At 42.4% G+C, this 26326-nt stretch overlaps 2 protein-coding genes and 1 pseudogene across 5 annotated transcripts; all 3 read right to left on the reverse strand.

Moving 5' to 3' along the window:
- Positions 1-439: 439 nt before the first annotated feature.
- Positions 440-7642, reverse strand: LOC135520388 (squalene monooxygenase-like). The gene is made up of 11 exons (XM_064945909.1): positions 7049-7642; positions 6397-6652; positions 5888-6065; positions 5564-5660; positions 5245-5358; positions 4467-4638; positions 4112-4207; positions 3595-3737; positions 3044-3140; positions 2520-2607; positions 440-1704 (listed from the first exon to the last, which is right to left on the reverse strand). The coding sequence occupies exons 1-11, from the start codon at positions 7322-7324 to the stop codon at positions 1512-1514; spliced, it is 1710 nt and encodes a 569-aa protein (XP_064801981.1). The 5' UTR covers positions 7325-7642; the 3' UTR covers positions 440-1511.
- Positions 7643-7757: 115 nt separating this feature from the next.
- LOC135520390 (xylose isomerase-like) lies at positions 7758-13462 on the reverse strand (annotated as a pseudogene).
- Positions 13463-13558: 96 nt separating this feature from the next.
- On the reverse strand, positions 13559-25989 carry LOC135520389 (E3 ubiquitin-protein ligase RNF144B-like). Of its 4 annotated transcripts, none has more exons than XM_064945912.1 (9): positions 25638-25989; positions 24558-24587; positions 22476-22812; positions 21423-21527; positions 20250-20310; positions 16031-16241; positions 15070-15226; positions 14784-14873; positions 13559-14582 (listed from the first exon to the last, which is right to left on the reverse strand). In XM_064945912.1, exons 3-9 carry the CDS (start codon positions 22722-22724, stop codon positions 14400-14402), a joined length of 1056 nt encoding a protein of 351 aa, XP_064801984.1. In that variant the 5' UTR covers positions 22725-22812; positions 24558-24587; positions 25638-25989; the 3' UTR covers positions 13559-14399. The 4 variants fall into 4 exon arrangements, with proteins under 4 accessions (XP_064801984.1, XP_064801983.1, XP_064801985.1 ...); XM_064945911.1 differs by having other exon boundaries at positions 24491-24587; XM_064945913.1 differs by lacking the exon at positions 24558-24587 and having other exon boundaries at positions 25803-25989.
- Between the last annotated feature and the right edge of the window lie 337 nt (positions 25990-26326).

The raw sequence follows: 26326 nt of genomic DNA on the forward strand, positions 1-26326 counted from the left end.
TTTAACTGCATAATGGCTAATTTATTAAACAAAATACAATTACAAGTAAATATTCTCACCAACACCGTGTGAAATTCTGTCATGAATTCCTTCCTAAATGCTGAAGCGATGGTTGGTGCAGTGGACCATTGGTCAGGGATTTGTTTTGTGGCTGAGCTCCATTCAACGATCTCAGGTCCTGAATCCGCTTCCATCTCATTGTGCTCTTTGTTTGTGTTGCAACCCTCTCCTCCTCCAGCCACACAGGAGGGTGAATGTGTGTCACTTGTGGTTTATAGACAGGCATTAAGTCTTTTATTCCAGCAGGCATTCACAACTGAAGAATTACTTTTTAAACAAGTACTAGAGATGTGGGGGGAAATCCCTTGTCACAATGTGTAAAAATCCTTAGAGGCAGGAAATCTATAACTTGGCAAAAGTTAAGGACAGGCGATCTGACTTGAACCAATCAAAAAGTTTAATACATTATCATTTGATTGTAAATGTACAAGGATACATATACTTTTTCAGAACAAAATAAGGACACCGTTTGGAATAAGGTTAGACAAACATCCAACTGGTTGAGCCGTCATTCACACTCCGCTTCGTGTGGGGGAAACAACTGTAAGTGTTGAAAGAAGTCATTGGCATGAAGAGAAATAGAAGACAACTACAGTAGTTTACAAGCAGGACGGACATTTTTTGTTCTCATGTTCAATTAGCAGCAAAGTGGTTAGACGGACACCTGTCGTCAGTCCTACTGTATATTCAGCTTGTTATTTGGTCAAATTTGCAATTAACAGTTGCGAACGCAAACCTCTTATTACGCATTGTCTGTTACACTACGTAAATGCATGGTTGTGATGTAAATTCTAAATATACAAGGCATTACTAAATAATTGTCAGCATCAATTTAGACCTCGTCCTCAGAAGACATCTTATCATTGAGCAGACAAAGAAAGGCATATGATCAAGGTCAAAGGCTTCAGCACTGAATAATGGGCACATTAGAGACCTGTACGGCACCCCTGTTGATAGTGATTATAGGATGGTGTAATATTAAAGAGGCTATACAGATCTTTTGCCTCTAGGGGTGCGCTTGAGACAAAAGGGATCCCTGGCCTAAATGGATAGAAACATTGTCCAGAAAGTGGCATGCCTCCCCACACCCAATGAGTAAAAGCATAATTGTTGGCCTAAAACTAAGTGGTTTCATATAAATCATACATACAGCCAAAATGACTTGACAGTTAACTACACTTTCATAGTGCATCTTTAGGTCACTATACTGTTTGTATGTCATGTCAACATAAGGTGTGTGTATTCTCCACCAGGGGTCAGCGATGGCTCAGTAAACATATTCACGAGAAACTAAATGGAAGAAAACAGGCAGAAACAGTGTAGGAGACAACCTGAACTTGTTCGTATTCCATTGCAAAATGTTTTGCTATGTTTGTGCACTAATGAATACAACCCTGTTGTCTAAGGCTGGTGTGCGTTCCACTGAGTTAGGGCTCAGTTTAGATCACTGCTCAGTACACCAGGTACTTGAACTCAGAGTAGATGAGGGGAAACATGACGGTACAGGCGCGGTACAGGATAGCTCCACTCGTGAATAAGGCTCGGGGTTTGGTGAACCACGACTCAGACTTGAAGCTGTAGTAGATGGCGTACAAGGCCACGGCAAAGAAGTGTCCAATCAGAGTCATCGGACTGGGCGTCAACCTGGGAATAGAATGGATTGAGAGCCAATTAAAACCATAGACGATTGATTGATTGAATTTGATCATTAATAATAGTAGGCTGCCCAATTCAGAGACATTATTACCATTGCGGTCCTCTAATGTCAATACAGGTGCATATCCAGTATACAATACAGTATACATTTATATACACTGAGTGTACAAAACATTAGGAACACCTGCTCTTTCCATTACAAACTGACCAGGTGAATCCAGGTGAAAACTATGATCCCTTATTGTGTTGATGAAGGGGATCAGTGTCGATGAAGGGGAGGAGACGGGTTAAAGAATGATGCTAAAGCCTTGAGACAACTGAGACATTGATTGTGTATGTGTGCCATTCAGAGGGTGAATGGGCAAAACAAAATATTTCAAGTGCCTTTGAATGGGTTATGGTAGTAGGTTCCATGCGCACTGGTTTGAGTGTGTATTGCAACGCTGCTAGGTTTTTCACGCTCAACAGTTTCCGTGTGTATCAAGAAAGGTCCACCACCCAAAGGACATCCAGCCAACTTCACACAACTGTGGGAAGCATTGGAGTCAACATGGGCCAGCATCCCTGTGGAATGCATTCGACACATTGTAGAGCCCATGCCCCGATGAATTGAGGCTGTTCTGAGAGCAAAAGGGGGTGCAACTCAATAATAGGAATGTGTTCCTAATGTTTTGTACACGCTATGAATATTTTACACACATATTTTGGGATATTTTTTGAATGGGGAATATTGCATTGACATACACAGTCAAGGATCAACTGTAACAGGTTTGAAGTGTGTCAAACACATTAGTGAGACTCACACTGAGAGAAGACCAATGGGACCGTTGACACACTCCCCACCCAGCTTGAAGTAAAGGAAGCATGCCTTTCTCAGCTGGTGGAGAGAATCTGAAAGACACAAACCCCAAACAGCTCATATGAATATGCATGTCAGTCATGACGGAGATTATGCTAAATGGTACAGTATATCTCAGTGTAGTACCCTGCTGGTAAAATCCACAGCTTAACACTAAATTATTTCAGCAGAAATGATTTATGCTGAATATCTTCTAAAATGTCCCTCTCTGTTTGCTATAATCGCCCTAGCTAAGTGTTTAGTGTCAGTAATTTGAGGTATACGGACATCTACTGAGAAGAAGTACTGGACCATTAGAAAACAAATGATTGAAGTAGAGACATTGGTAACAATTTAATTAAATCCTACAGGTATAGTGCATTATAATGTCGTTATAATGAACCAAATCACTTGGCATAACCATCTATGACCTTATTCTATTCTATGTGTTGGCAGGGGATAGTAAAAAGGACAGAGAAGGAGACTCACTGTCTGTTGCAGCAAACAACTCGTACAGGGCTTGAGCCAACACATTCACCACAAAGGAATGTGATGACTTGCGTTCCCAGTGGAATTTTTTCTTTGCCTAAAAAATAACATGTTTTACATTTCAGCCTTACACAATATATCCTAATATTGCTCTGTAACTATTCATTTGACTACTACAACACTGTGGATTACAGAAACAATATGCCCTGTGCCATATATAAAACTCCCTAATGTTCTGTGGTAGCAGGTGATTGCAATGTAATATGGACCCACATTCCACAAAACAACAATACACATTCAAACCAAGGCCATTCAGACAGTGATAATGTGTGTGACGGAGTCTGGTCTGGTGGAAGCTGACTCAGGATCAGATATCCCCCATGTTGGCCATTCTGTCTGAACCCCTCTACTGTCTATCCCTTCTCTGTAGTACCCACTATCCAATCATTAACATAATACTGACTGTAAGTCACTCTGGATAAGGTCACCAAAATGTCATGGAAATGTAATAATCATAAGAAAGGGGGATGAGATTAGGGATGTGAGTTTACCTGGAGCATGGCTGTGTTGTCGTACAGGTCAGGGATGTTCTTCATCAGGCTCCTCCAGATCAGGACGTCGTTGAGGGCCACACTCATCCCTCCTCCGGTCAGAGGGTGTCTCATGTTGTAGGCGTCACCCAGCAGGAGCACACCTGGAACAGGACAAAGGCCCATGTTAGCCCCAGTCCACACCTCACTAACATAACACATTTACACTGCTAGGGGGATCATCTTTTTCAGCTAAATATCTTATCTGGTCAGGCTTTCAATCTACTTACCTAAAGATAAAATAATATACTGTTAATGATCATAACAAATGGAGCAATGCAGTTGGTCTAATATTTATTTTGAGGGTTTCAAGGTTTATTGCTGTTTTAAAATAGAACATTGATCTACCATACTATAATGGTGTGATAGACTACACACAGCCAACATTAAACTCTCCAAGGATGTGTTCCAAATGGGACCCTATTCCATTTGCCCTTGGGGACACAGCCCAACACTGTGGTCGGTACTAGTGTCCTACCTGGCTTGTTGACTGGGGACGGAGGTAGGAAGCTTGCTGGCATAGACCTCAGCCGGTCGTTCTGCAGAGCCACCATGAACGGCTCTTTTAGGTGTTCTAGAGAAGAGACAACGGAGTCAGGTCAGAGGTCACACATTCATCACCACAAAGATGGGTGGATAAAGAATTGAAATCAACACAGAGTGAATGTCAACCTATAATGCTGTATTTTACTCTTCGTGTGTTGAAGCTCTCAAGCACATATTCATGTGGATGCTTTACATTGGTGGTGGATATGGTTAGTTTGCCCTTAAGTCTCACGAGCCCCGAGGCCATACTGTTTAAATCTCTATACTGTATACCCTAAATCCCTTACCTGGTAGTTGTGGGTGTATTTTCTCAGCCATGTACTCGGTGAGGTTCCTGGGCATCTCTCCCCTGATGTCCACCAGCACCCTGGTGTCTGAGGAGGAGATCTGGTAGATGAGGACAGGGCTGGGGTTGGCCAGGACCAGCTCAGCATGGTGGGGCTTGAACTGGGGAGAGTTCTGTCCACGACCGGAGAGGACAGAAAGGAAATACATTAGTCTGACTGCAATCTATCAATAGTTTGTTTGGTTGGTTGGTGAAACATGTCTGCTAGCCTCCCAAGTGGCGCAGTGGTCTAAGGCTCTGTCACTCGAGATCCTGGTTCGAGTCCAGGCTCTGTCGCAGCTGGCCGCGACCGGGAGACCCATGGGGCAGTGCACAATTGGCCGCGTGTCGCCCGGGTTAAGGGAGGGTTTGGCCTGCAGGGATGTCCTTGTTCCATCGCGCTGTAGCAACTCCTGTGGCGGGCCGAGCGCTGACACGGACGGTAGGTGCTTCCTACGACACATTGGTGTGGCTAAGCTTCCGGGTTAAGCAGGCATTGTGTCAAAAAGTAGTGTGGCTTGGTTGGGTCGTGTTTCGGTGGATGCATGCCTCTCGACCTTCACCTCTCCTGAGTCATTATGGGAGTTGCAGCGATGAGACAAGACTAACTACCAATTGGATACCACGAAATTGGGGAGAAAAATATATATATATATAAAATATTGAAAAGTGTCTGCTAAATTGGTCGGTGGATTCATTGATTAGCTCATTCATTCATTCAACATAATACTTGAACAAACCTTCATGATACATCCAACAAAGTGAGAGGAGGTCTGGGCCTTCCCAGCTACCAGGCTCTTCCTGAACTTTGAGAAACAGCCGTCAGCTACTACAGTTACTGCTGCATGGACCTCCTATGGGACAGGTTAACACAATTACAACAGTTAAAAACACATCTGTTACACTGCTTGTCTTATCAATGGATCCTGGTGAATTGCTAATCAATAGGTGTAAATACTGTCAAGTGTAATTGTAAGTATCAGCATGGGGCTATTTTACACAGCAACGGCTATCTAGAGAGAACCAGAGTATAAACTGCATCGCAAGCTTAGAGGTGACCTTTGTGTCTCCTGTCTCCTTGTCCCTGTACTGCACTCCTGTCACACAGCCATCCTCTTCCTCCAGGCTGGACACAGTGCCTTCTATGAGCGTAACACTAGGGGAGAGCAAAGTACCAGTTATTAAGAAACAGTAGTTATAGTGATAGTATTAATAGAGACAGGTTCTTCTGATCACATGACCAGATCAGGAAAAACATAATCAGGCTATAACAACTAAACCCTGGAGTTTGTCCTGGTCATGTGGTCAGGAGAAAAATGTGTGGCCCTAGTGATAGTAATGACATGTCCAGCAGATATAGTGAAGGTTCTCTCCCAGCCTTACTTTGGCTCAGCCAGGGCGGCTCTGCGCAGGCCCATGATAAAGCGTCCGTGGTGAAAGGCCCTGCCACACTGGATACTGCTGTCTGCCTGGGGATATGGGATCTCCACCTCTGTGCTGCTCTCGATGTCATGAATCACATAGCCGTTCACCACGTGGGCATCTAGTCCCTCCACTGAACCTGAGAGGAGAGCCCAGGGTTAGGCAACGGTGATGAAACACTTTTCATTATTCCTTCAACTCAGGTCTTTAGTCTGTGGCAAAAACTAATGTCTTTACATTACATAGGGACTTAGGTGTCTTTGCTACAGTTTGTTTGGTCCCACTTTAAACAAACAACTTTTAAGCTCTATATAGGTCCTGCAGTGAGCCTTGCTCGTTGAGCACAGCCCCCATTCAATGCAGGGGCCTGTTGCGAGTCAGCTCATTGGTCATTTGTCCCACGCTATCACCTTTTTACACGTAGACCCCACACTAAAAGATCTCTAGTTCATGCTGCAGAGACTACTCACCCTCCATTCCCAGTTCTCGCAGGGCCCTGTATCCACCAGGCTGCAGCAGCTCTCCCACTATCCTGTCAGGCTCCTTCAGGTCCCTCTCTATCACAGTGACCCTCCGGCCGTCCCGGGCCAGCACTGCAGCCATGGCCGACCCCAGGACTCCTGCCCCTACTATGATCACATCCGGCTCCTGAGATGCAGGAGAGTCCCCTGCTGCTGGGGGGCTCTCCATGCCTGAGGAACACACTCTTTTCCTCCTGCCACCTCCCTGTTTGGAGAGAAAGCGAGGAGGGTGGGGAGAAAGAGAAAGGAATTCAAATCATTAAATTGGCATTTACATGGTACTTTGCAATGGTGTTTGAAAATGCATATGGTTTGCTATAACAAAAAGGCTTCATGAGAGCTGTTCTGCTAAATCTCAAACATTGATGAACATTCAATTAATTGTTTGAGATTTAAATAAATACATAGATCTGCAGGTCTCAGTTGTACTTACCCATAGGTTAAAAAAAACTTAACGAGTGTCTTTGCACTATAATTGGACACTATTTTATTGTGTATAGTGTATAATGAAGTAGGCCAACGGGTGAGAATAATAAACGTATTAATCTTGTTTATTTCTTGTTTTTGTTCTTCAACAGATTATACAGTTATTATTACTCACCTTCTTTGAACCGCTCTCTCCACTCCTATGCCTGACAGCTGAGGGTTTCGGTAGAAATGTTTTGATGACCGGTAGGGATAATAAAAGTTCCAGCGGTAATTGTAGAATTTGGGGTACCTTGAATGTATGTCCGTGGTACCTGACATAGGATAGCAGCATCCCCACTACCAAGAACACTACAGCCGCCAGGATTATCTCTTTGTGAGCATACTCCAAAACTGCGTCGCATTTCTTATAAATGTAGGTGAAACTTGCAATTCCAAGAAAAGTCCACATCTTTAGGCTAACTCATTCAATAAATGACCACTGTTCAGAATGTTTCCGAACCTATAACCTGAAACTAAATCGCAAAAACAAAAAGTATCCAAAATCATGAAATAGAATCAATTGTCCAATAAAATCTCATCACAGTTCAGCAATTATTATTTCAAAAAGAACAAATATTATATTTACTGGCGTAGACTTGAGCATCCTATTTCAGTTACTTTAGCAGATCGTAGCCCTAGTAATATTTAATATATATAAATATCCGTTAATCCAAAAGAAAAGTATTAAAAACCATGACAATTATTCCACCCGACATGTCAGATGGTTTCAAGGGATGCTAAATATTTTATGATAATGAGATTAGGTACAAACTCGGGTTCGCAGGTTTGGTGTCCCGCCCTCTCTGTATCTGAACCGTCCAATCAAGAACAACACATCGGTGAGCAGAGCTCACGCTATCAGACCATTGGCCAATCCTCGGCTGCTGGTTGGAGCGCTGGCTGAGAGAGGATAGTATGATATGATGTCACTGGAAAGGTGTATATAGACCCTTTCTGTGTTTGCACACATTGCCACACGATGGCGATGCGCGTAAATTGATGGCAGAACAAGGGGAAGTTCTTATAGGACACAGAGGAAAGAGCCAATATTTACATGTTGCTTATGAGTGCATTTCATACTACTTTTTGTTATAATTTGATTTTAAGCCTTGTATGAATTGCTTGTGTCATCATAGCAAATCAACTGCATTATACTTTTTAAAAAACACTTCAACTTCAACCAGCAAAATGGCTCTTTGGCTAGCCTTTGCTACAGCCTATGTCAACGAGCGTTAGCATTCTAGCTAACAACTGCTGCATCCAAAATAGCTATTTTATAAAGATCACAACCAAATAATCTTAGCGACTTCGTTGTAAGCGTATGAGAACCCCAAAAAGTTATTTTATTTATAAGTAATACAAACGTAAATGTCGGCTATGTTGAATGCGCGCAAATGGCGTTGTCTTTCTTATTGTCAGTGTGTCATATGCTGGAAAGGGGTCTATCGGTCTACAATGTTACACTATGGAGGAAGTTACCAAACCGGTTCGCAGTCAGGACTCTTTGCCAGACATAGGAAATAACTCTGTTATGGATTGTGTTACATACCGGTATTTTGCCTTGGGGTGATTATGTAGATAAATTGGATTGTGATGAGATCAATACAAACATGTATTTTATTTCTGAGGGCATCCTAGTTTATGTTGGGGAACCTTATTAAATATTGTATAACGTTTTTTTGAAAGTCTTTTTGCCAAGACCCCTACTCGGACATTTTTAATGTTACTCTAACATTAGAAGCTAAGTAGCAACACTATATATTTATTTTAATAACTATAATAGTAATGCAAAGCACTGACACAATCGGGTTTGCTTATTTGTATTCAACTCCAGTATGAAAAACTCTACCAATCAATCAGTGGTCAATTAATTAATTCCTTCATTAATTCAATATTTGAAATGCCATAATTTATACTCCATTAAATTCATATTTCTGGTCTTTACCATTGATGGCCTCAATTGAATCATGTCAACATTACAGGAGTGTGCATTAAACTAGTCCACATTCACAAGACTCATCCACTGATTAATTATTTATACTATAACTGTAATAGTAGTTAGTCACATGAAACTATAACACTGTGTATGAATATGATTATGAAAGGTCTGGATGGACACTATAACACTCAGGACAAGGGGTGTCATGGTCAAACAAGTCTTCACCACATGTCTTCACAGGTAGTGGTTAAAGACTGTTTCTAATTTCTCCTGATGTGACTTTGGGCTGCTCATTTTGCTTGACAAAGTCCTGAGAATAAACAACAAAAATTGCCATTAACATTATACTGATTTGGTAGCATTGAATCAACAGTGTTGTTACAAACACATGAGTGCTGTAGAGATGGTACTACATTGTTATTCCACTAGTGACCTCACCTCCAGCTCCTCCAATGAGGCGCTGCCATCCTCTACTTTCTGACCGATCCCATGGCTGAAGCTCATGTCCCGCTCCTGTCAGAAGACAGTGATGTTGTGTGGGAAAGCTTATATAGTTTGAGCATAGCTAGCTAATACGTAAACATTCTTTAGCACAGATAGTACATTTTGTCTCCTTGCAATGCCAACATACCTGGTAAAATAAGGTTAAGTCCATGAATAAATTAATTTACATATTGTCTTAGTACCTTGACCATGCCAGAGATTAAGTGAATATGTGAACGAATGAATTACTGAAAATGATGCCTCATTACCTTGACCATGCTGGTCATAACTCCTTCCTCTATGATCCTGACCGCGTTCCTCAGGCCGCGTGCGAAGGCGTCCATGGCTCCGACGTGGGCTATGAACAGCTCCTCCAGGTCTGGGGACTCCCTACGCACCTTAGCATCGAAGTTCAGACCCCCCGGCTGCAGACCACCCTGTGCCATCACAGTCTGGGGAGGATAAAACAATGCATTTTATCATGTTCTTTCTTCTGATGTTCTGATATATGATAGGTATCATCATAAAATAACTGTTTATTAGTAATTGTGTGTGTGTGCATACATTATCTCCTATGTCATCTTCATGATCATGGTGGTGTTCCTGATGTCCATGGGGAACTGGTCTGTGTCCCAGCCCAGGTCAGGAGAACCCAGTTCTCTGCTGCCAATGACTGGAACGAACTACAAAAATCTCTGAAACTGGAAACACTTATCTCCCTCACCAGCTGTCAGAGTAGCTCACAGATCACTGCACCTGTACATAGCCCAAACAACTACCTCTTCCCCTACTGTATTTATTTATTTTGCTCCTTTGCACCCCAGTATTTCTACTTTACACACTCATCTACTGTCAAATCTACCATTCCAGTGTTTTAATTGCTATATTGTATTTACTTCGCCACCATGGCCTATTTATTGCCTTTACCTCCCTTATCTCACCTTATGTGCTCACATTGTATATAGACTTGTTTTTCTACTGTATGTTTGTTTTACTCCATGTGTAACTCTGTGTTGTTAAATGTGTCAAACTGCTTTGCTTTATCTTGGCCAGGTCGCAGTTGTAAATGAGAACTTGTTTTCAACTTGCCTACCTGGTTATATAAAGGTGAAATAAATAAATAAATAAAAAACCCATGTTGGAGTCCACAAAGCCCAGCATGCCAAACCTACACACCAGAACAGGCTTATTAGGTTAACTGGACTGGAACATCCAGATTACCAGGAATGACGTCAACCACCCAGTCCAAAAAAGACCACTAGGCCCTACCCCCTATGCACTTCTGAAAGGTGTAAGAAATATGGTGAAAATTATAACTCCCCTACCATTACATCTACCCTATCAGAGGGCAAGGTGGTGCATTAACATATTGATTCGACCTATCCAATCTCTCCAGACCTACACAAGTCCATCAAGGCAGAGAGCAGGTGATAGGGGGTCGGTTTGGGAAACGTGAAAGTCAACATGGCGACTTACACAGAGGCCATGACGACGTCGTGTTCATAGGAATGCCCAGCCAGAGTGGTGTGGTTGGGTTCGATGTTCAGTTTGAAATGGCTGTCCAGGTCATAATGCTTCAGGAAGCCTATGACACTCATTGCATCTATAAAAAGGTGAAACAGCGACATGTACAAAGACATGTAAGATGGAAATGAAAGGCATCAGAGATTTTCTGGCATCTAATTGTTAGATGTGGTTAGTAATGCAGATAAACTGACTCTTGAGGACCTCCATGGTTCAACAGTAACCACATAGTAGAACCGTACAATGTGTACATTATGTTAATGTTGTGTTATACACCTAAAAGCCTTACCATAGTCGTACTGATGTTTGCATGACTCTTTGGGCTTGGGTTCAATGAGGAACTGGCATAAATGGCCACTTTATCCATGTCTCTACCAACGACCAAGAAGAGGAATTGATTTGATACTGTAGGAACAATGTGACAATACCTGTCGTGAAAGGTGTAGTACTTCACCTGAAAAGAACATACACATGAATCAATATGGTTTCTATATATTTTTTAAAAGCTGTACATTCTAAAATACAAAGTTTTAAAAGGTACAGTATTTGGGTGGAAGCTCACTCACACCAAGTTTGGCGAAGAACTCAAAGGCTGCATGGAGGTAAAGGAGATAGAGTCTCACTGTGCAACAGGAAGACAACAGACACTTCCATGACACCTGACAAACACAGCCCTTCTTTCAAGTTAGCCATAACCTACTTCTTCTGCATTGTAGTGTTGGAAACACAAGACGTCTCGGGCTCCAGCATTGGGTACATATGGAATCTTCGGAATACCTGTGTGATACATTAATCTCGGTTTTAGGTGTATAACTCGAACAGTGCTTGATTTGGGAAGGAGCTCACCGGAGCTGAGTACAGGTTTTGTGCCGAGAACACCCCCCCTTCCAGTGACCGCACTCAATTCTTCATTGCTGCGACTTGCTTGCTAGTTGAGATTTCTGATCACATAGGCTGCATTTAATTTAATTTTTTATGTCGGTTTGAAAGGGGGGGGGGGGCACTTGTCAGTAATGTCTGCAGTTTTCGGTTTGGCTATTTGTTTCAAGTGTATTAGTCTATAAATAACTATCTTTGCCAAAATTCAGCATCTCTCCCATGTCTTATTCGAATAGTAGTTGTTCTGAAATGTTTATTGCTTGCCTACATTTTACTCCCTCCACAGAAAGTATTTGACTCTAGCCACAAAATTAAGGCAACGCTATTTTCTTGCCTACCGAAATTCTCCCTCCCCTTCTAATTTCCTTCATTTTGTGGCTAGAATCAAATACTTTCTGTGGCACACACTACTGGTCAACATGAGCTACCAGAACGATTCTGAAGTGTACCAAGCCTTGCAGTCCCAGGATAGAAGGGGGGCGGGGAGAATTTAGGCAGGCAAGAAAATAGCGTTGCCGAAACCCTTCCCCCCTTATAATTTCCTTAATTATGTGGCTAGAGTCAAATACTTTCTAGAGAACAAACTTCGAAATGAACAATTAATGTGTTATATTATACATAGAGGAGGAAGTAAAATGTAGGCAAGCAATAAACATTTCACAACAACTACTAGTCAAATAATGGGAGAGATGACGAATTTTGACAGAGATGTATTTATTAACTAATACACTAAACAAATAGCCAAACCGAAAACTGCAGACATTACAAGTGCCTCCCCCCGCGATCAAACCGCCATAAAAATATTTAAATGAAACGCAGCCTAACGTGATCATTGAGAGCTTCCTTGAAGAACACAAATAAAACATGCTTTATGCTACTAAGATCAGTGAAATGTAGGCTAAACTGACAACGGAGTGAAGGGCAGAAATCTCAACTAGCAAGCAAGTCGTAGCAATGAAGAATTGAGTGTGTGAATTGAGTGTGTGTGCGTTCACGCGAAGCGGGGGATGTTATGCACAATACCGGCACCTATTTCAGTCCAAATCAAGCAAAAATGCCTTGGAAAATCGGGTTTCCCTGCTAATATTGCAGAAATTTGACATTTGTAAAGCATTTAACTGCAATGCACGACGAAAAACAATTTCAGTTATTGTTTTGTGAATGAATGGGACTTCCAATCTCAGCTCTTGTTTGCAGGGTTCTTAGTGGTCAATTGCCACTGATCTAAAGCCTATATGGAGGAAGAAGTGTGCTATAATTGAAGCAAATAATGATTACCAGAAAATAATTATGTTTCCGTAGCCATGTCAAATACGTTTAAGAACTTCAGATCATCTCTGAGTTTTCCCCTTGAAGTTCCACTTCGTCTTGATCGAAAATATGAAACGCAATCTTCACATCTACCACAAGGTGTCTCTGGTTTCCAATAGAACACTAACCGTTTTCGATTTTTATCAAAATAGTCATTTTTTGGTCCCGTTTGACAGCATCAAACCGCCTTTCAAAACCTACAAACTAGTCAGCTCTATCACCCTTCTTTGGTCAACGCTAAATGTCATTCCCAAATTCCGTGGTAGACTTTGGATCTGATTGGCTAATCTATACATTGCAACATTATTGCAGTCATTCACATTGTACGACCTCTTTAGGGCCCAATTTACTATAGTTCTAGTCTTCAGTAGCAAGATTATGAAGACAACCAGGCCTATGACTGGGTGAATCTCGAAAGGGCATGTTATAAATCAGGGTAAACAAGATTATATAACAATGTGCAAACAAACATTTAAGTGGGCCATACTATTATGTGACCAGGGCATGTTCAATATCTGTTGTTTATTTCAATTACAATGGATCTTTTACAAAATATCTGATGCAGAAACATCAACGAAAAAAGTAGAAAAGACAGGACCCACCATATACACAATTCTATAAATACATATTTACATTCAGTATAGTAGTAGTATATAGAATCCAACAGAAATTTGGTCTGGAATTCAAGGTGGAAACTATCTGTCAGCAGCAGAAAATATTTCTATGTGCACCTTTGAAGCCCTATATCATTGGTTACTTCCAAAATGGCACCCTATTCCCATTATAGTGCACACCTTTGACCAGGGACTGGTCAAAAGTAGCATACTATGTAGGGAATAGGGTGCCATTTTGGATGTACACATTTTTCCCCCAGTATCCAATACAGTGCACAATGCAGTTTCCACAGCACAATGCTTCCACAGCACATTATGAAACAATGTTTTGCATTGGTTAAGGATTTTTTCCTATGTTACATACAGTCGTTCTTTTCATAAACAACACACATTTTTGCATAATATAATGGAAGGCAAAACAAATACCAGGCACTGTTAGGATGGAGGCACTTGTGCACCTACTGTAACAAGACTGGTTTGGCATCGTGACATTTGGCACATGAAGGTGGTAGACAGTGGTCCTGTACTGTATGTGTGTGTGAGATGTTGGGAATCTGGATACTAGTCAGTTTTCAATTCTGTCAATTCAATAACATTATTTAAAATTCAATGATTTGGAAATTACCCCATTCTTTTCAATTAAGTGTTTTCATTCATTAATTCATCAAAATCAGTTCCTGAATTGACAATGGATCCATTCCCAGACCGTGGTGAGAATAAGGAGCAGTCTTTCTTTATGACTTGGTGGGACTGAGTTCTGGCTGTATGTCTGTCTGTGTGAGCTCTTTCTTCTTCGTCCTCTTCTTTTTGCCTCGGCAGGGCTTGCAGAGGAAGCACAGGACGCAGGGTGAAGCCAGCAGGAGGAGAGGAGAGGCCAACAGCATGATGACACTGACGCCAACCAGGATGCCCACCACCTGCCCAGAGGACAGGGTTCACACACACGCATGCACAAATGCACACACACACAGGGTGTTTAGCAGGAGGCCAATAAATGTGAATGTCACATACTTAATGTCAGGCCAATTACTGTTGTTCCAGGCATACAAGAAAACTTGATATAGCAAAACACAGATTTCCTGGTTTACTGGAGTGTAAAATGAGAAGAGTCACCTCACCTGTGTTCTGTTCCACATGACGGAGGCTCGGGAGTGGCCCAGCTTGTTCCTGCATGAGCCCTTATCATAGTGCCTCAGAAATATATCACCCTAAACATATAACAACAGTTATCATAGTGCCTCAGAAATATATCACCTTAACATATAACAACAGTTATCATAGTGCCTCAGAAATATATCACCTTAACATATAACAACAGTTATCATAGTGCCTCAGAAATATATCACCTTAACATAGAGGAATACAGTATCACCATTAACATACAACATGTAGGTTCAGACTTACATCCAGGTTCTGCAGACAGTACCAACAGAAGGTGTGTTTGCAGCTCTTACACAGCATCTGGGCACAGCCTTGGTTCCTCTCGATGTACACACCACACATGGGGCACTGCTTGATGGGCAGATCAGAGTCACTGCATGACCGGCCCCCAGCATGAAGGCTGGGGACAGGTGGATGAGGGGTGGAGAGGTGGGGGGGGGGGGGTGAGGGAGAGTGGGTTCAGATAGAGAATTAGAATAAGAATGTTAATAATGTCTATACATTATAGTGTAAATGTAATTATATAGTGTTAGCAGGGTTAAACCATGGGAGCTGAGGCACAGACTGGCCTCTATATTTAGCACTAATGTTAATTGGCGGCTTAATTTTTTTGGGAGAAGAAACTATGAGGGAACCAGTTGACTGAATACCATGGTAAGAAGGGATTGAATTAACTGCATTGTATTACTAAATGGACCAATAGTGTTAATCTCCCACAACAACATCAAACTGGCATTCTGTCTCTCATACTTTGGGGCTCAAATCTAAGATTTTAGAACACTTTCTGGTCTTGTCTGTTGTTATACTTTAGTTTATTAAATCCATCGACCCGGGGACATTGTCTCCAGTACGAGGCACTTCGCGTTGTCAAAGCAACAGAAATGGATTCACTGACTGACTCCCCTACTCCTCCCCTTTGGCAGGGACACAATGGCATTCCATTAAGCTTTACACCACACCTTCCAATAACAAACACACACACACACACACACATTGAAGAGTGGAAGGGGCGGAATACTGTATGCAGCATAGAGAGAGAGACACCGACGGAATTTCTGAGGAACACACTGAGCACACTGTCTGTGGCACACCAGAAATGGCCAAAAGGCTAAGACAACTGCCAACTACTGCTTCAATCAGCATTCATCAGTTTTTCTGTGACAATATTTTTTCCACCAAGGCGCTCTGACTGTGACTAACTGACCTGCTCTCTGAGGCAGATGATGATGTCATAGGCTGGTGCTCGGGGCAGGCGTGCCCATCCTGCCAGGGCCCTCTACAGCCAGAGCAGAAAACGGTGTGGCAGGCTGGACAGGGAACGGACGTAGGCTGGCCCTCTGAGCTGGGCCCAACGCTGCAGACAGCCTGGCACTCCAACACCGGGCACCATGCTCTACTAGGGTCCAGCTGCACTCCTGAAACATAACAAACCAATGATGTACATAAACACATATGTATGTACATATACAGGTAACTGACAAAATAAAGGAAACACTAGTAAATGAGGGATATAAAGTATATTGAAAGCAGGTGCTTCCACGCAGGTGTGGTTCCTGAGTTAATTTAGCTCTTAACATTCCATCATGCCTTGTCGCCCATTATTTTGGCTACCATGGCACGAAGAGATCTCAGTGACTTTGAAAGAGGGTTCTTAAAGGATTATTTTCTCTGAAAAATAAGAACCTAACAGAATGATACCCAAAGCAAGGTATTAGATATAGACGGTGGAGGATCTTAGATACAGGTGCCTTCAGAAAGTATTCGCACCCCTTGACTTGTTCTACCTTTTGTTGTGTTACTGCCTGCATTTAAAATTTGTTAAATTGAGATTTTGTGTCACTGGCCTCCACACCCCAAAGTATATTATAAAAAATACAAAAAATTGTACAAATTAATAAAAAAATGAAAAGCTGAAATGTCTTGCATCAATAACTATTCAACCCCTTTGTTATGGCAAGCCTAAATGAGTTCAGGAGTAAAAATGTGCTTAACAAGTCACATAATAAGTTGCATGGACTCACTCTGTGTGCAATAATAGTGTTTAACATGGTTTTTGAATGACTACCTCACCTCTGTATCCTACACATACAATTATCTGTAAGGTCCCTCTGTCGAGCAGTGCATTGGTAAAAAAAATGTGTTTTAAAAAATCTGACATTGAATATCACTTTGAGCATGGTGAAGTTATTAATTACACTTTCGATGGTGCATCAATACACCCAGATCTACAAAGATACAGGCTCCCTCCTAACTCAGTTGCCAGAGAGGAAGGAAACTGCTCAGGTATTGTACCATGAGGCCAATGATGACTTTAAAACAGTTACAGTTTAATTGTTGTGATAGGAGAAAACTGAAGATGCATCAACAACATTGTAGCCTGTATAGAATGCAAATATTCCAAAACATGCATCCTGTTCGCAATAAGGCACTAAATGTGGCAAAGAAAATAACTTTATCTCCTGAATACAAAGCATTATGTTAAGGGCAAATCCAACACAACACATCACTGAATACCACTCTTCATATTTTCAATGGTGGTGGCTGCATCATGTTATGGGTGTCATCGGCAAGGACTAGGGAGTTTTTTAGGATAACAATAAACGGAATAGAGCTAAGCACAGGCAAATCTTAGAGAAAAACCTGGTTTAGTCTGCTTTCCAACAGACACTGAGAGACAAATGAATCTTTCAGCAGGAAAATAACCTAAAACATAAGGCCAAATATACAAATATACACAACATTGGATGTTCCTGAATGGCCTATTTACAGTTTTGACTCAAATCGTCTTGACAATCTATCGCAAGTTTAAGTTTATTTTTATTTTTACAGGGACAGTGCACATTAATCAACGTTTAAGTAAAAGTGCCGGTTTTAGCCAGCCGGCTAATTTTCAACCGCAGTCCCTGGGCAGGTTATTAAAAACAATTACAATATAGACAATAGCAACATAGAACAAGCAAGACATAGCAACATAGGACAAGCAAGACATAGCATACAGACAGAGCAACATAGGACAAGCAAGACATAGCATACAGACAGAGCAACATAGAACAAAAAGCAGCAAGACAAAATTCATAAAAGCAACAGTGTTTCCACACCTCACAAGCTACAGACAACAGACAACATGGAAAGCGGCAACACACAGCTAGGGACCATGTTCACAAATCTGATTGACCTTTAGCCATGTATTCAAGCATTTTGTGCAAGACCTGAAAATGGTTGTCTAGAAATGATCACAACCAACTTGACAGAGACTGAAGAATTTTAAAAATAATAATGTGCAAATATTGTACAATCCAGGTGTGCAAAGCTCTTAGAGACCTACCCAGAAAGACTCACAGGTGTAATCGATGCCAAAGGTGATTCTAACATGTACTGGGTCAGGGGGTTAAATACTAATGAAATCAGGATATATTAGTGTTTTTTATTTTATTTTTTACAAATGTTACAATGTTTCTTCCACTTTTGACATTACAGAGTATTTTGTGTAGATCGATGACAAAAATTACAATTAAATCCATTTGAATCCCACCTTGTATAAAGTCAAGGGGTGTGAATACATTCTGAAGGAAAGTATCCTAGATGTATCCTATCCTAGATGTATCCTATCCCAGATGTGTCCTATCCCAGATGTATCCTATCCTAGATGTATCCTATCCCAGATGTATCCTATCCTAGATGTATCCTATCCTAGATGTATCCTATCCTAGATGTATCCTATCCTAGATGTATCCTATCCCAGATGTATCCTATCCCAGATGTATCCTATCCCAGATGTATCCTATCCTAGATGTATCCTATCCCAGATGTATCCTATCCCAGATGTATCCTATCCCAGATGTATCCTATCCCAGATGTATCCTATCCCAGATGTATCCTATCCTAGATGTATCCTATCCTAGATGTATCCTATCCCAGATGTATCCTATCCCAGATGTATCCTATCCCAGATGTATCCTATCCCAGATGTATCCTATCCTAGATGTATCCTATCCCAGATGTATCCTATCCCAGATGTATCCTATCCCAGATGTATCCTATCCCAGATGTATCCTATCCTAGATGTATCCTATCCTAGATGTATCCTATCCTAGATGTATCCTATCCTAGATGTATCCTATCCCAGATGTATCCTATCCCAGATGTATCCTATCCCAGATGTATCCTATCCTAGATGTATCCTATCCCAGATGTATCCTATCCCAGATGTATCCTATCCCAGATGTATCCTAGATGTATCCTATCCCAGATGTATCCTATCCCAGATGTATCCTATCCCAGATGTATCCTATCCCAGATGTATCCTATCCCAGATGTATCCTATCCCAGATGTATCCTATCCTAGATGTATCCTATCCCAGATGTATCCTATCCCAGATGTATCCTATCCCAGATGTATCCTATCCCAGATGTATCCTATCCTAGATGTATCCTATCCTAGATGTATCCTATCCCAGATGTATCCTATCCCAGATGTATCCTATCCCAGATGTATCCCAGATGTATCCCAGATCCTAGATGTATCCTATCCTAGATGTATCCTATCCCAGATGTATCCTATCCCAGATGTATCCTATCCCAGATGTATCCTATCCCAGATGTATCCCAGATGTATCCCAGATCCTAGATGTATCCTATCCTAGATGTATCCTATCCTAGATGTATCCTATCCTAGATGTATCCTATCCTAGATGTATCCTATCCCAGATGTATCCTATCCCAGATGTATCCTATCCCAGATGTATCCTATCCCAGATGTATCCTATCCTAGATGTATCCTATCCTAGATGTATCCTATCCTAGATGTATCCTATCCTAGATGTACCAGGGCAGGGTTTTCAGTGGGGTTTCTAACTGCTTTCGTAACAAAGGCACATTCCATGTTGTCCTTTATCAGGGTAGCACCATGAGAACATGTTTTTGTGCACTTTGTTCCTAGGTCCAATTTTTATGGTATTTGATTTATGACTGAACGGTGACTAATATTGGTTTCAGTGTGTTGTTGCCACAAGGCAAACCAACCAACCTCAGATACCAATTTGTAAATGTTAAACCAGCCGGGACCTTTTCTACACTGTTTTCTTCTCTTCAAGCTCTTAGAAATGACTTTTGTCTCTAAACTAAAGCCAACAACAACAAACCATATTTCTTCACCAACATAAACTGTGGACAGACAGAGCAATAACGACTTCATAATTTCCATTAATTCTTAAACTGCTATTTATAAATCGCCTTTTGGTATTCTGGTAGCTTGACGAACCGTCTAGCAGTTACTAAAGTCACAAGAACCTTTCAGCTGGACTGGGACGGGGTGGGAGGGAGTCAAGATAAGGACTAGAGGGAGACCTGAAATAGCCTGGTTGCCGTGACAGCCGTCACCAGTCACCTCCCCAGCATGTTAATGCTAATGAACGGTACCGTACCTCGTTCAAACTCCAGCCGCTGGTACAGTTCAACCAGATCCGCAGAAGCAAAACAGGCTATCTGCAAAACAACACAAATGAAACAGAATTGATCACGTCTGTGATTATGTCTTAAAATCAAAGGACGACCATCCTGGTCCCAGATCAGTTTGTGCTGTATAGCCAACTTCTATGGTCATTGTTACAAACAGATCTGAGACCAGGCTCTAATGTAATGCAATCCACAGAAATGAAATGTATTGCATTCTATAGAAATGCAGAAATTAACGCAGGGATAATGATTTCAAGAGAAGAGGTGTTGATTACCAAACTCGCTGACCTGACTGCAACACTACATTGGCCTGTGCTGTAGGCCATTTACACCTTACAGATTCATCTTAACCAACGGTACCCAACCCTACTATTGGTAACAGGCAAATACATATGAGTGTAATAGTGTAACCGATGTGAAATGGCTAGCCAATTAGCGGTGGTGCGCGCTAATAGCGTTTCAATCGGTGACGTCACTCGCTCTGAGACCTGAAGTAGTGGTTCCCCTTGCTCTGCAAGGGCCATGGCTTTTGTGGAGCGATGGGTAACGATGCTTCAAGGGTGACTGTTGATGTGTGCAGAGGGTCCCTGGTTTGAGCCCAGGTTGGGGTGAGGAGAGGGACGGAAGCTATACTGTTACATTGATGCTGTTGACCCGGATCACTGGTTGCTGCGGAAAAGGAGGAGGTCAAAAGGGGAGTGAGTGTAACGGATGTGAAATGGCTAGCTAGTTAGCGGTGGTGCGCGCTTATAGCATTTCAATCGGTGACGTCACTCGCTCTGAGACCTGAAGTAGTGGTTCCCCTTGCAGCTTTTTTGTTGTTCCCCCCGTGGCTTTTGTGGAGCGATGGGTAACGATGCTTCGAGGGTGACTGTTGATGTGTGCAGAGGGTCCCTGGTTCGAGCCCAGGTTGGGGCGAGGAGAGGGAAGGAAGCTATACTGTTACAATAGCAAAGTAGCATTGTAATAGTCAAATGGTCTAAACATTGATGTGAACCAGTGGTTCTTTGAATGTGTCCAAAATGGCACCCTATTCCCTATATAATTCCCCATGGGCCCTGGTCAAAAGTAGTGCACTATAAAGGGAATAGGGTGTCATTTGAGTAGCAGACACAATAGAACATCCAGTATAACCCTAGTACCTCTGAGTGGAGTAGGACTCCTGTCCTCAGACAAGCCATGTCTGGACATGTGACTGGGCTGCCCCCACCCTCCTGGATGGCCAGCTGAACATACTGCTGCAGACACTGAGGGGACAGACAACCAAGGACATAAACACAGATGTGAATAATATGTATGTCTATGGACAGAACCAGAGAGGAGGGCCATGTTCAGCAGCGAAATGTTCCCGAACAAACATGCCTCTCTGTAGCCATGTAGAGTAAGGAATCACGTCAGTTCTGATCATTACATTTTTATCTACAACATTCCACAACGTTCACCTACTAAAAGTGGCCCTGGATTGATGTTGATGTTGACAGTATCTGAGATATACAGTAACTAGCACTTGAACTAGACTCGTCTCTAACAAACGATTTGATGCTAAAGACAAAGCAGCCAAACAATGCAGTCCTGCGAGTCTGTTCATGCAAAAACCTGCTGTTTTGTTTGTCAGAAGAGTCACACCAAGCCTCACCCAGCTACTGTAGCAAAAGCAGAATACAGAAGGCATGGGGTTTATTGTCAATACCAGTGTTGTGTTGACAGTATCTCTCTATGGCTGTGTCCCAAATGGCATCGTATTCCCTATATAGTGCACGACTTTCCAGGCCCCATAGGGATGCACCCTATGTTTGACCTTGGCCTAGCAACTCAGACTGCTGCTCCGAGTGACGCCAGCAGCCAGGCAGAGATTAGCACCTGCCAACCAACCCCACGCCAGGATATCTCACTCTCCGTGTCAAGGCACATCACCTCCACCTCAGTGCGGATGGATACAGGCTGACTGAACACCAATCAATAGAAAGTCAGCTACAGTACTGCCTGCCAGAGATAAAAGTGAAAGAGAAACTAAATGCTTTCAGGAAAGCAGTGATTAAATATATATTTTTGATTCGGCAGATAGATATGTCCTGTTGTTTGAATGCTTAGTCTTGTTGAATGAAAACAGAGGGAGAATAGAAAATACAGGCATTTCCCTGCTCAGTATCAGATATGAGAAGAGAAGTTATGGCAGGTTTGTGTTGTCTACCTACCGGGGTGCAGAAGACACAGTCACAGGTGTGCAGTGTGCTGGTTGCTACTGAGGGGTGCTCACTAAGGCACAGCTTGCAGTAGACCACCACATCAGGCTGGGTGGAGGAGGCCACTACAGCCCCGGCCTGGCCCAGAGGCTGCGCTGAACTGCTGTTGGCTATGGGGTCCTGACCCTGGCTCTGGCCTGGACTGCTGTTGGCTATGGGGCCCTGACCCTGGCCCTGGTCTGGACTGCTGTTGTTGGACATGGGGGGAGCAGAGCGGTCAGTCAGCACTGCCTGGAAGCTTCTCTTAGCCCTTCTGCTGGAGGAAGTGTGGAGGGCTGTGCTCCATGATCTGGTGGATGGTGGAGAACAGAAGACAAGCAGTCAGCCGATAAACTCGCCAGTCCCCACATCATGTAGTTGTGTTTAAAACAGCTGATAGCTTCGTCAGTCTCCACATCATATGGTGGTGTTTAAAACAGCTGATAGCCTCGCCAGTCCCCACATCATATAATGGTGTTTAAAACAGATGATAGCATCGCCAGTCCCCACATCATCTAATGGTGTTTAGAACAGATGATAGCCTCGCCAGTCTCCACATCATATAGTGGTGTTTAAAACAGATGATAGCCTCACCAGTCTCCACATCATCTAATGGTGTTTAAAACAGATGATAGCCTCACCAGTCTCCACATCATATAATGGTGTTTAAAACAGATGATAGCCTCGCCAGTCTCCACATCATATAGTGGTGTTTAGAAGAGCTGATAGCCTCACCAGTCTCCACATCATATAATGGTGTTTAAAACAGCTGATAGCCTCGCCAGTCTCCACATCATATAATGGTGTTTAAAACAGCTGATAGCCTCGCCAGTCTCCACATCATATAATGGTGTTTAAAACAGCTGATAGCCTTGCCAGTCTCCACATCATATAATGGTGTTTAAAACAGATGATAGCCTCGCCAGTCACCACATCATATAATGGTGTTTAAAACAGATGATAGCCTCGCCAGTCCCCACATCATATAATGGTGTTAAAACAGCTGAGAGGATTAGAGACTAATTCCAGGTTGCTTCCCAAATAGTGCACTACTTTTAACCAGGCCCCGGACATATGATTATCACTTCCTATTAATGAACAGAGGAGCCATTACTCCCCCTCCTTCCAGCAGTATTAGTGCGTGTAGCCGTTGGTAACATGGCTGTTTTACATTGGTATCTACGGTGCAACACTTCTACAGCGCAACACAAAATCATGGGCAATATCTTTGCGTCTTTGCAATAGACGAACAAGATAAGAGGTGTTATCCCTTTTACCAATAAAATGTCTTTCAGGTTTCGCCAGAAGGAAAATATTAATTTCAGAATTCATTGAAGAGCTGGAAACTTGTGGTGCCGTTGCCAATTGACCCATTTCACATGTGCTGAGCTAATCCAGGCTAGAAAAGAGGACAAAGTCTAACTAAGATGTCTAACTGTAGCTCAGGTCATCTGATGTTGGGCCCTGTGAAAGAGTACAAACCCAGAGCCAATATCTCTGCCCTCAAATCCAATGAGGAAAAATAAAGAATTAAGTAGTAAAATAGATTTAGCACTACAGAATGAGTGGCTAAAAAGCTGATGATTATGCATTTGTCTATCTATAGTTTCTCATTCTCCACACAAAGTGCAGTTGCTGTTTAAATTGGCAGGCAAATTTAAACCAGCCAAATCAATAGAGCCAACATCACTGTCCTAAATTTACTGTGCTCCTCTATCTAACATTGATTTATGGCACACGTGCAAAACACTGACACTTGCACCTCAATGTGCACATTTTATATCTGCACTGTCATTCTTTCTCTCTGTCCCATAGGAGTGAAGCACTTCTGTATTGAGGTGGAGACTGGAGAGCAGGATGAAGACATCTGACAATGCTGCCTACTTCTGTCAGTCTGTCTGTTCGTCAGAGTCAGTCTGTCAGTCTGCCTGCCTGCCTGTCAGTCTGTCTGTCCTACCATAACAGGAAGGTAGCAGTAGCAAACAGACCTGTGGTGCTAAAGACCAATGGTGCTTTATCAGTTTCCTCTATCTCTCCACCTTGAAAGTTCCTCACCCTTTTGTTGTCTTGATGAAATATTGCAACCTGCAAAGTGATACAAATGAAGGAAAGGATCACCAATGTCACTGGAGTGTTTGGATCCAGCCATTGACACCGCAAACAGGAGTATGGGGGTCAGCTGGAGTGAACCGCTAGCTTGTAGCATACAACAACAAGAAATGTTTTATATCATCATCATGATGTAGACAAGCTTTTATTAACTAACCATAAGGCCTTTGCTTTGACTAACAGCAGCTTTCACATTTTAGTGAGTTCTGTTTCTAACCATACTGTAGGCATTCTCCATGGATCAAAATCTAGGTTGAATGCCTGCCAGGGATCAAAGCCTCATTGTCCAGCACACAAGCAGAAACGGAAAACCAGCTCAGCTCGGTGAATAGTTGCCATACATACAGAGTGACTGGCTGCGTTCTGTTGGAAGGAGGCAGATGGACCTGGGCCTATGCTACCGGACTTACAATCCTGTGTGTGTGTGTGTGTGTGTGTGTGTGTGTGTGTGTGTGTGTGTGTGTGTGTGTGTGTGTGTGTGTGTGTGTGTGTGTGTGTGTGTGAGAGCAAGCGAGAGAGAGTGAGAGAAAGAAAGACATTCATCTTGCTGCAGTTAATGCGGGTCTAAATGTCAAATTGTTTCTACTCCAATTCCTATGAAACTGCTGTTTAATTGAATCAAAGAAACAAACAAAACCATCATTTTGTTATTACTGTGTTACTACCAAACACTGTATTTATGTTGTTGTACAAACTACAGTAAATGGGAGTGACAACCTCTTTATGAGGGTATGCCTCTAATAAAGTATATTCTTCATCCAGAATTCATAGAGAAATAATCTGAAATATACTCATTGTTCGCATGTAGTAGACAGCAGAAGAATACAAGATGCGCTTGACTGACACAATTTCACCTTCCAATGTTGTAGCTACACTGACATAGGTCCACATTGAAATTCTGCAACATACGCACACTAAACCATTCCTTACACTGAAAATAGCATTTAAATGCCACACAGATGTCAAAATAAATACGGAAACACTAGAAAAAAAGACAGAGAAGGGGGGAGAGAAAGAGAGACCTACCTCCACGGTCAGGTCGCCTACTGCGTGTAGCCTACGAGCTGCTTCTGTCCAGATTAAAAGCCGCAGTGCTTTTACTAGGACACAGGCGCATCTGTTGATACACAGTCACCTACAAAACACCTCCGCTCGGGCGCCACGATATTCACACAAGCACCACCCATTTACCTCTTCCTTCCAACTGCACGAGACACACCTCCCTGCCTGGCCTACAGTCACCAACGCAATCAGTGTTGGCATGCACAGTCAGTCCCGTGTTTCCAGATGGACGGGTGTGTATGTGTGTAGTATTGTTCCGCAAACGATGTTCTTGTTGCCCTGGCTGCTGCTTGCTTGACCAGGAAGTGGTAGGCAATTGGTGGAATGTCCTCCAGCCTATACTGCAATATACTGTTTCCTGGTGCTCGGATGGTTTGAGGACCATCGTAAAAGTGCAATACCGGTGATTGCATGTGAGCAAAAATATATATGTTTTTACATTCCAATTCAGGAGGGTTAGCCCTATATGAAGATTACACACACTGCACGGGTACTCCCGTCACTAAGGGGCCAAGCATTTTATTAGTTACCTCTAACTACTAAGGGCTTTTGACCCATTTACAAGGATACTAGGTGAAATGGAGATGTAAAACCACATCATGTGAAGTAACTGCCCACTCATCCATGCTACATTAATTAGTTATGATTTTATA

Source organism: Oncorhynchus masou, chromosome 29 (genome assembly GCF_036934945.1).
Source record: "Oncorhynchus masou masou isolate Uvic2021 chromosome 29, UVic_Omas_1.1, whole genome shotgun sequence".
NCBI classification, from domain to species: domain Eukaryota; kingdom Metazoa; phylum Chordata; class Actinopteri; order Salmoniformes; family Salmonidae; genus Oncorhynchus; species Oncorhynchus masou.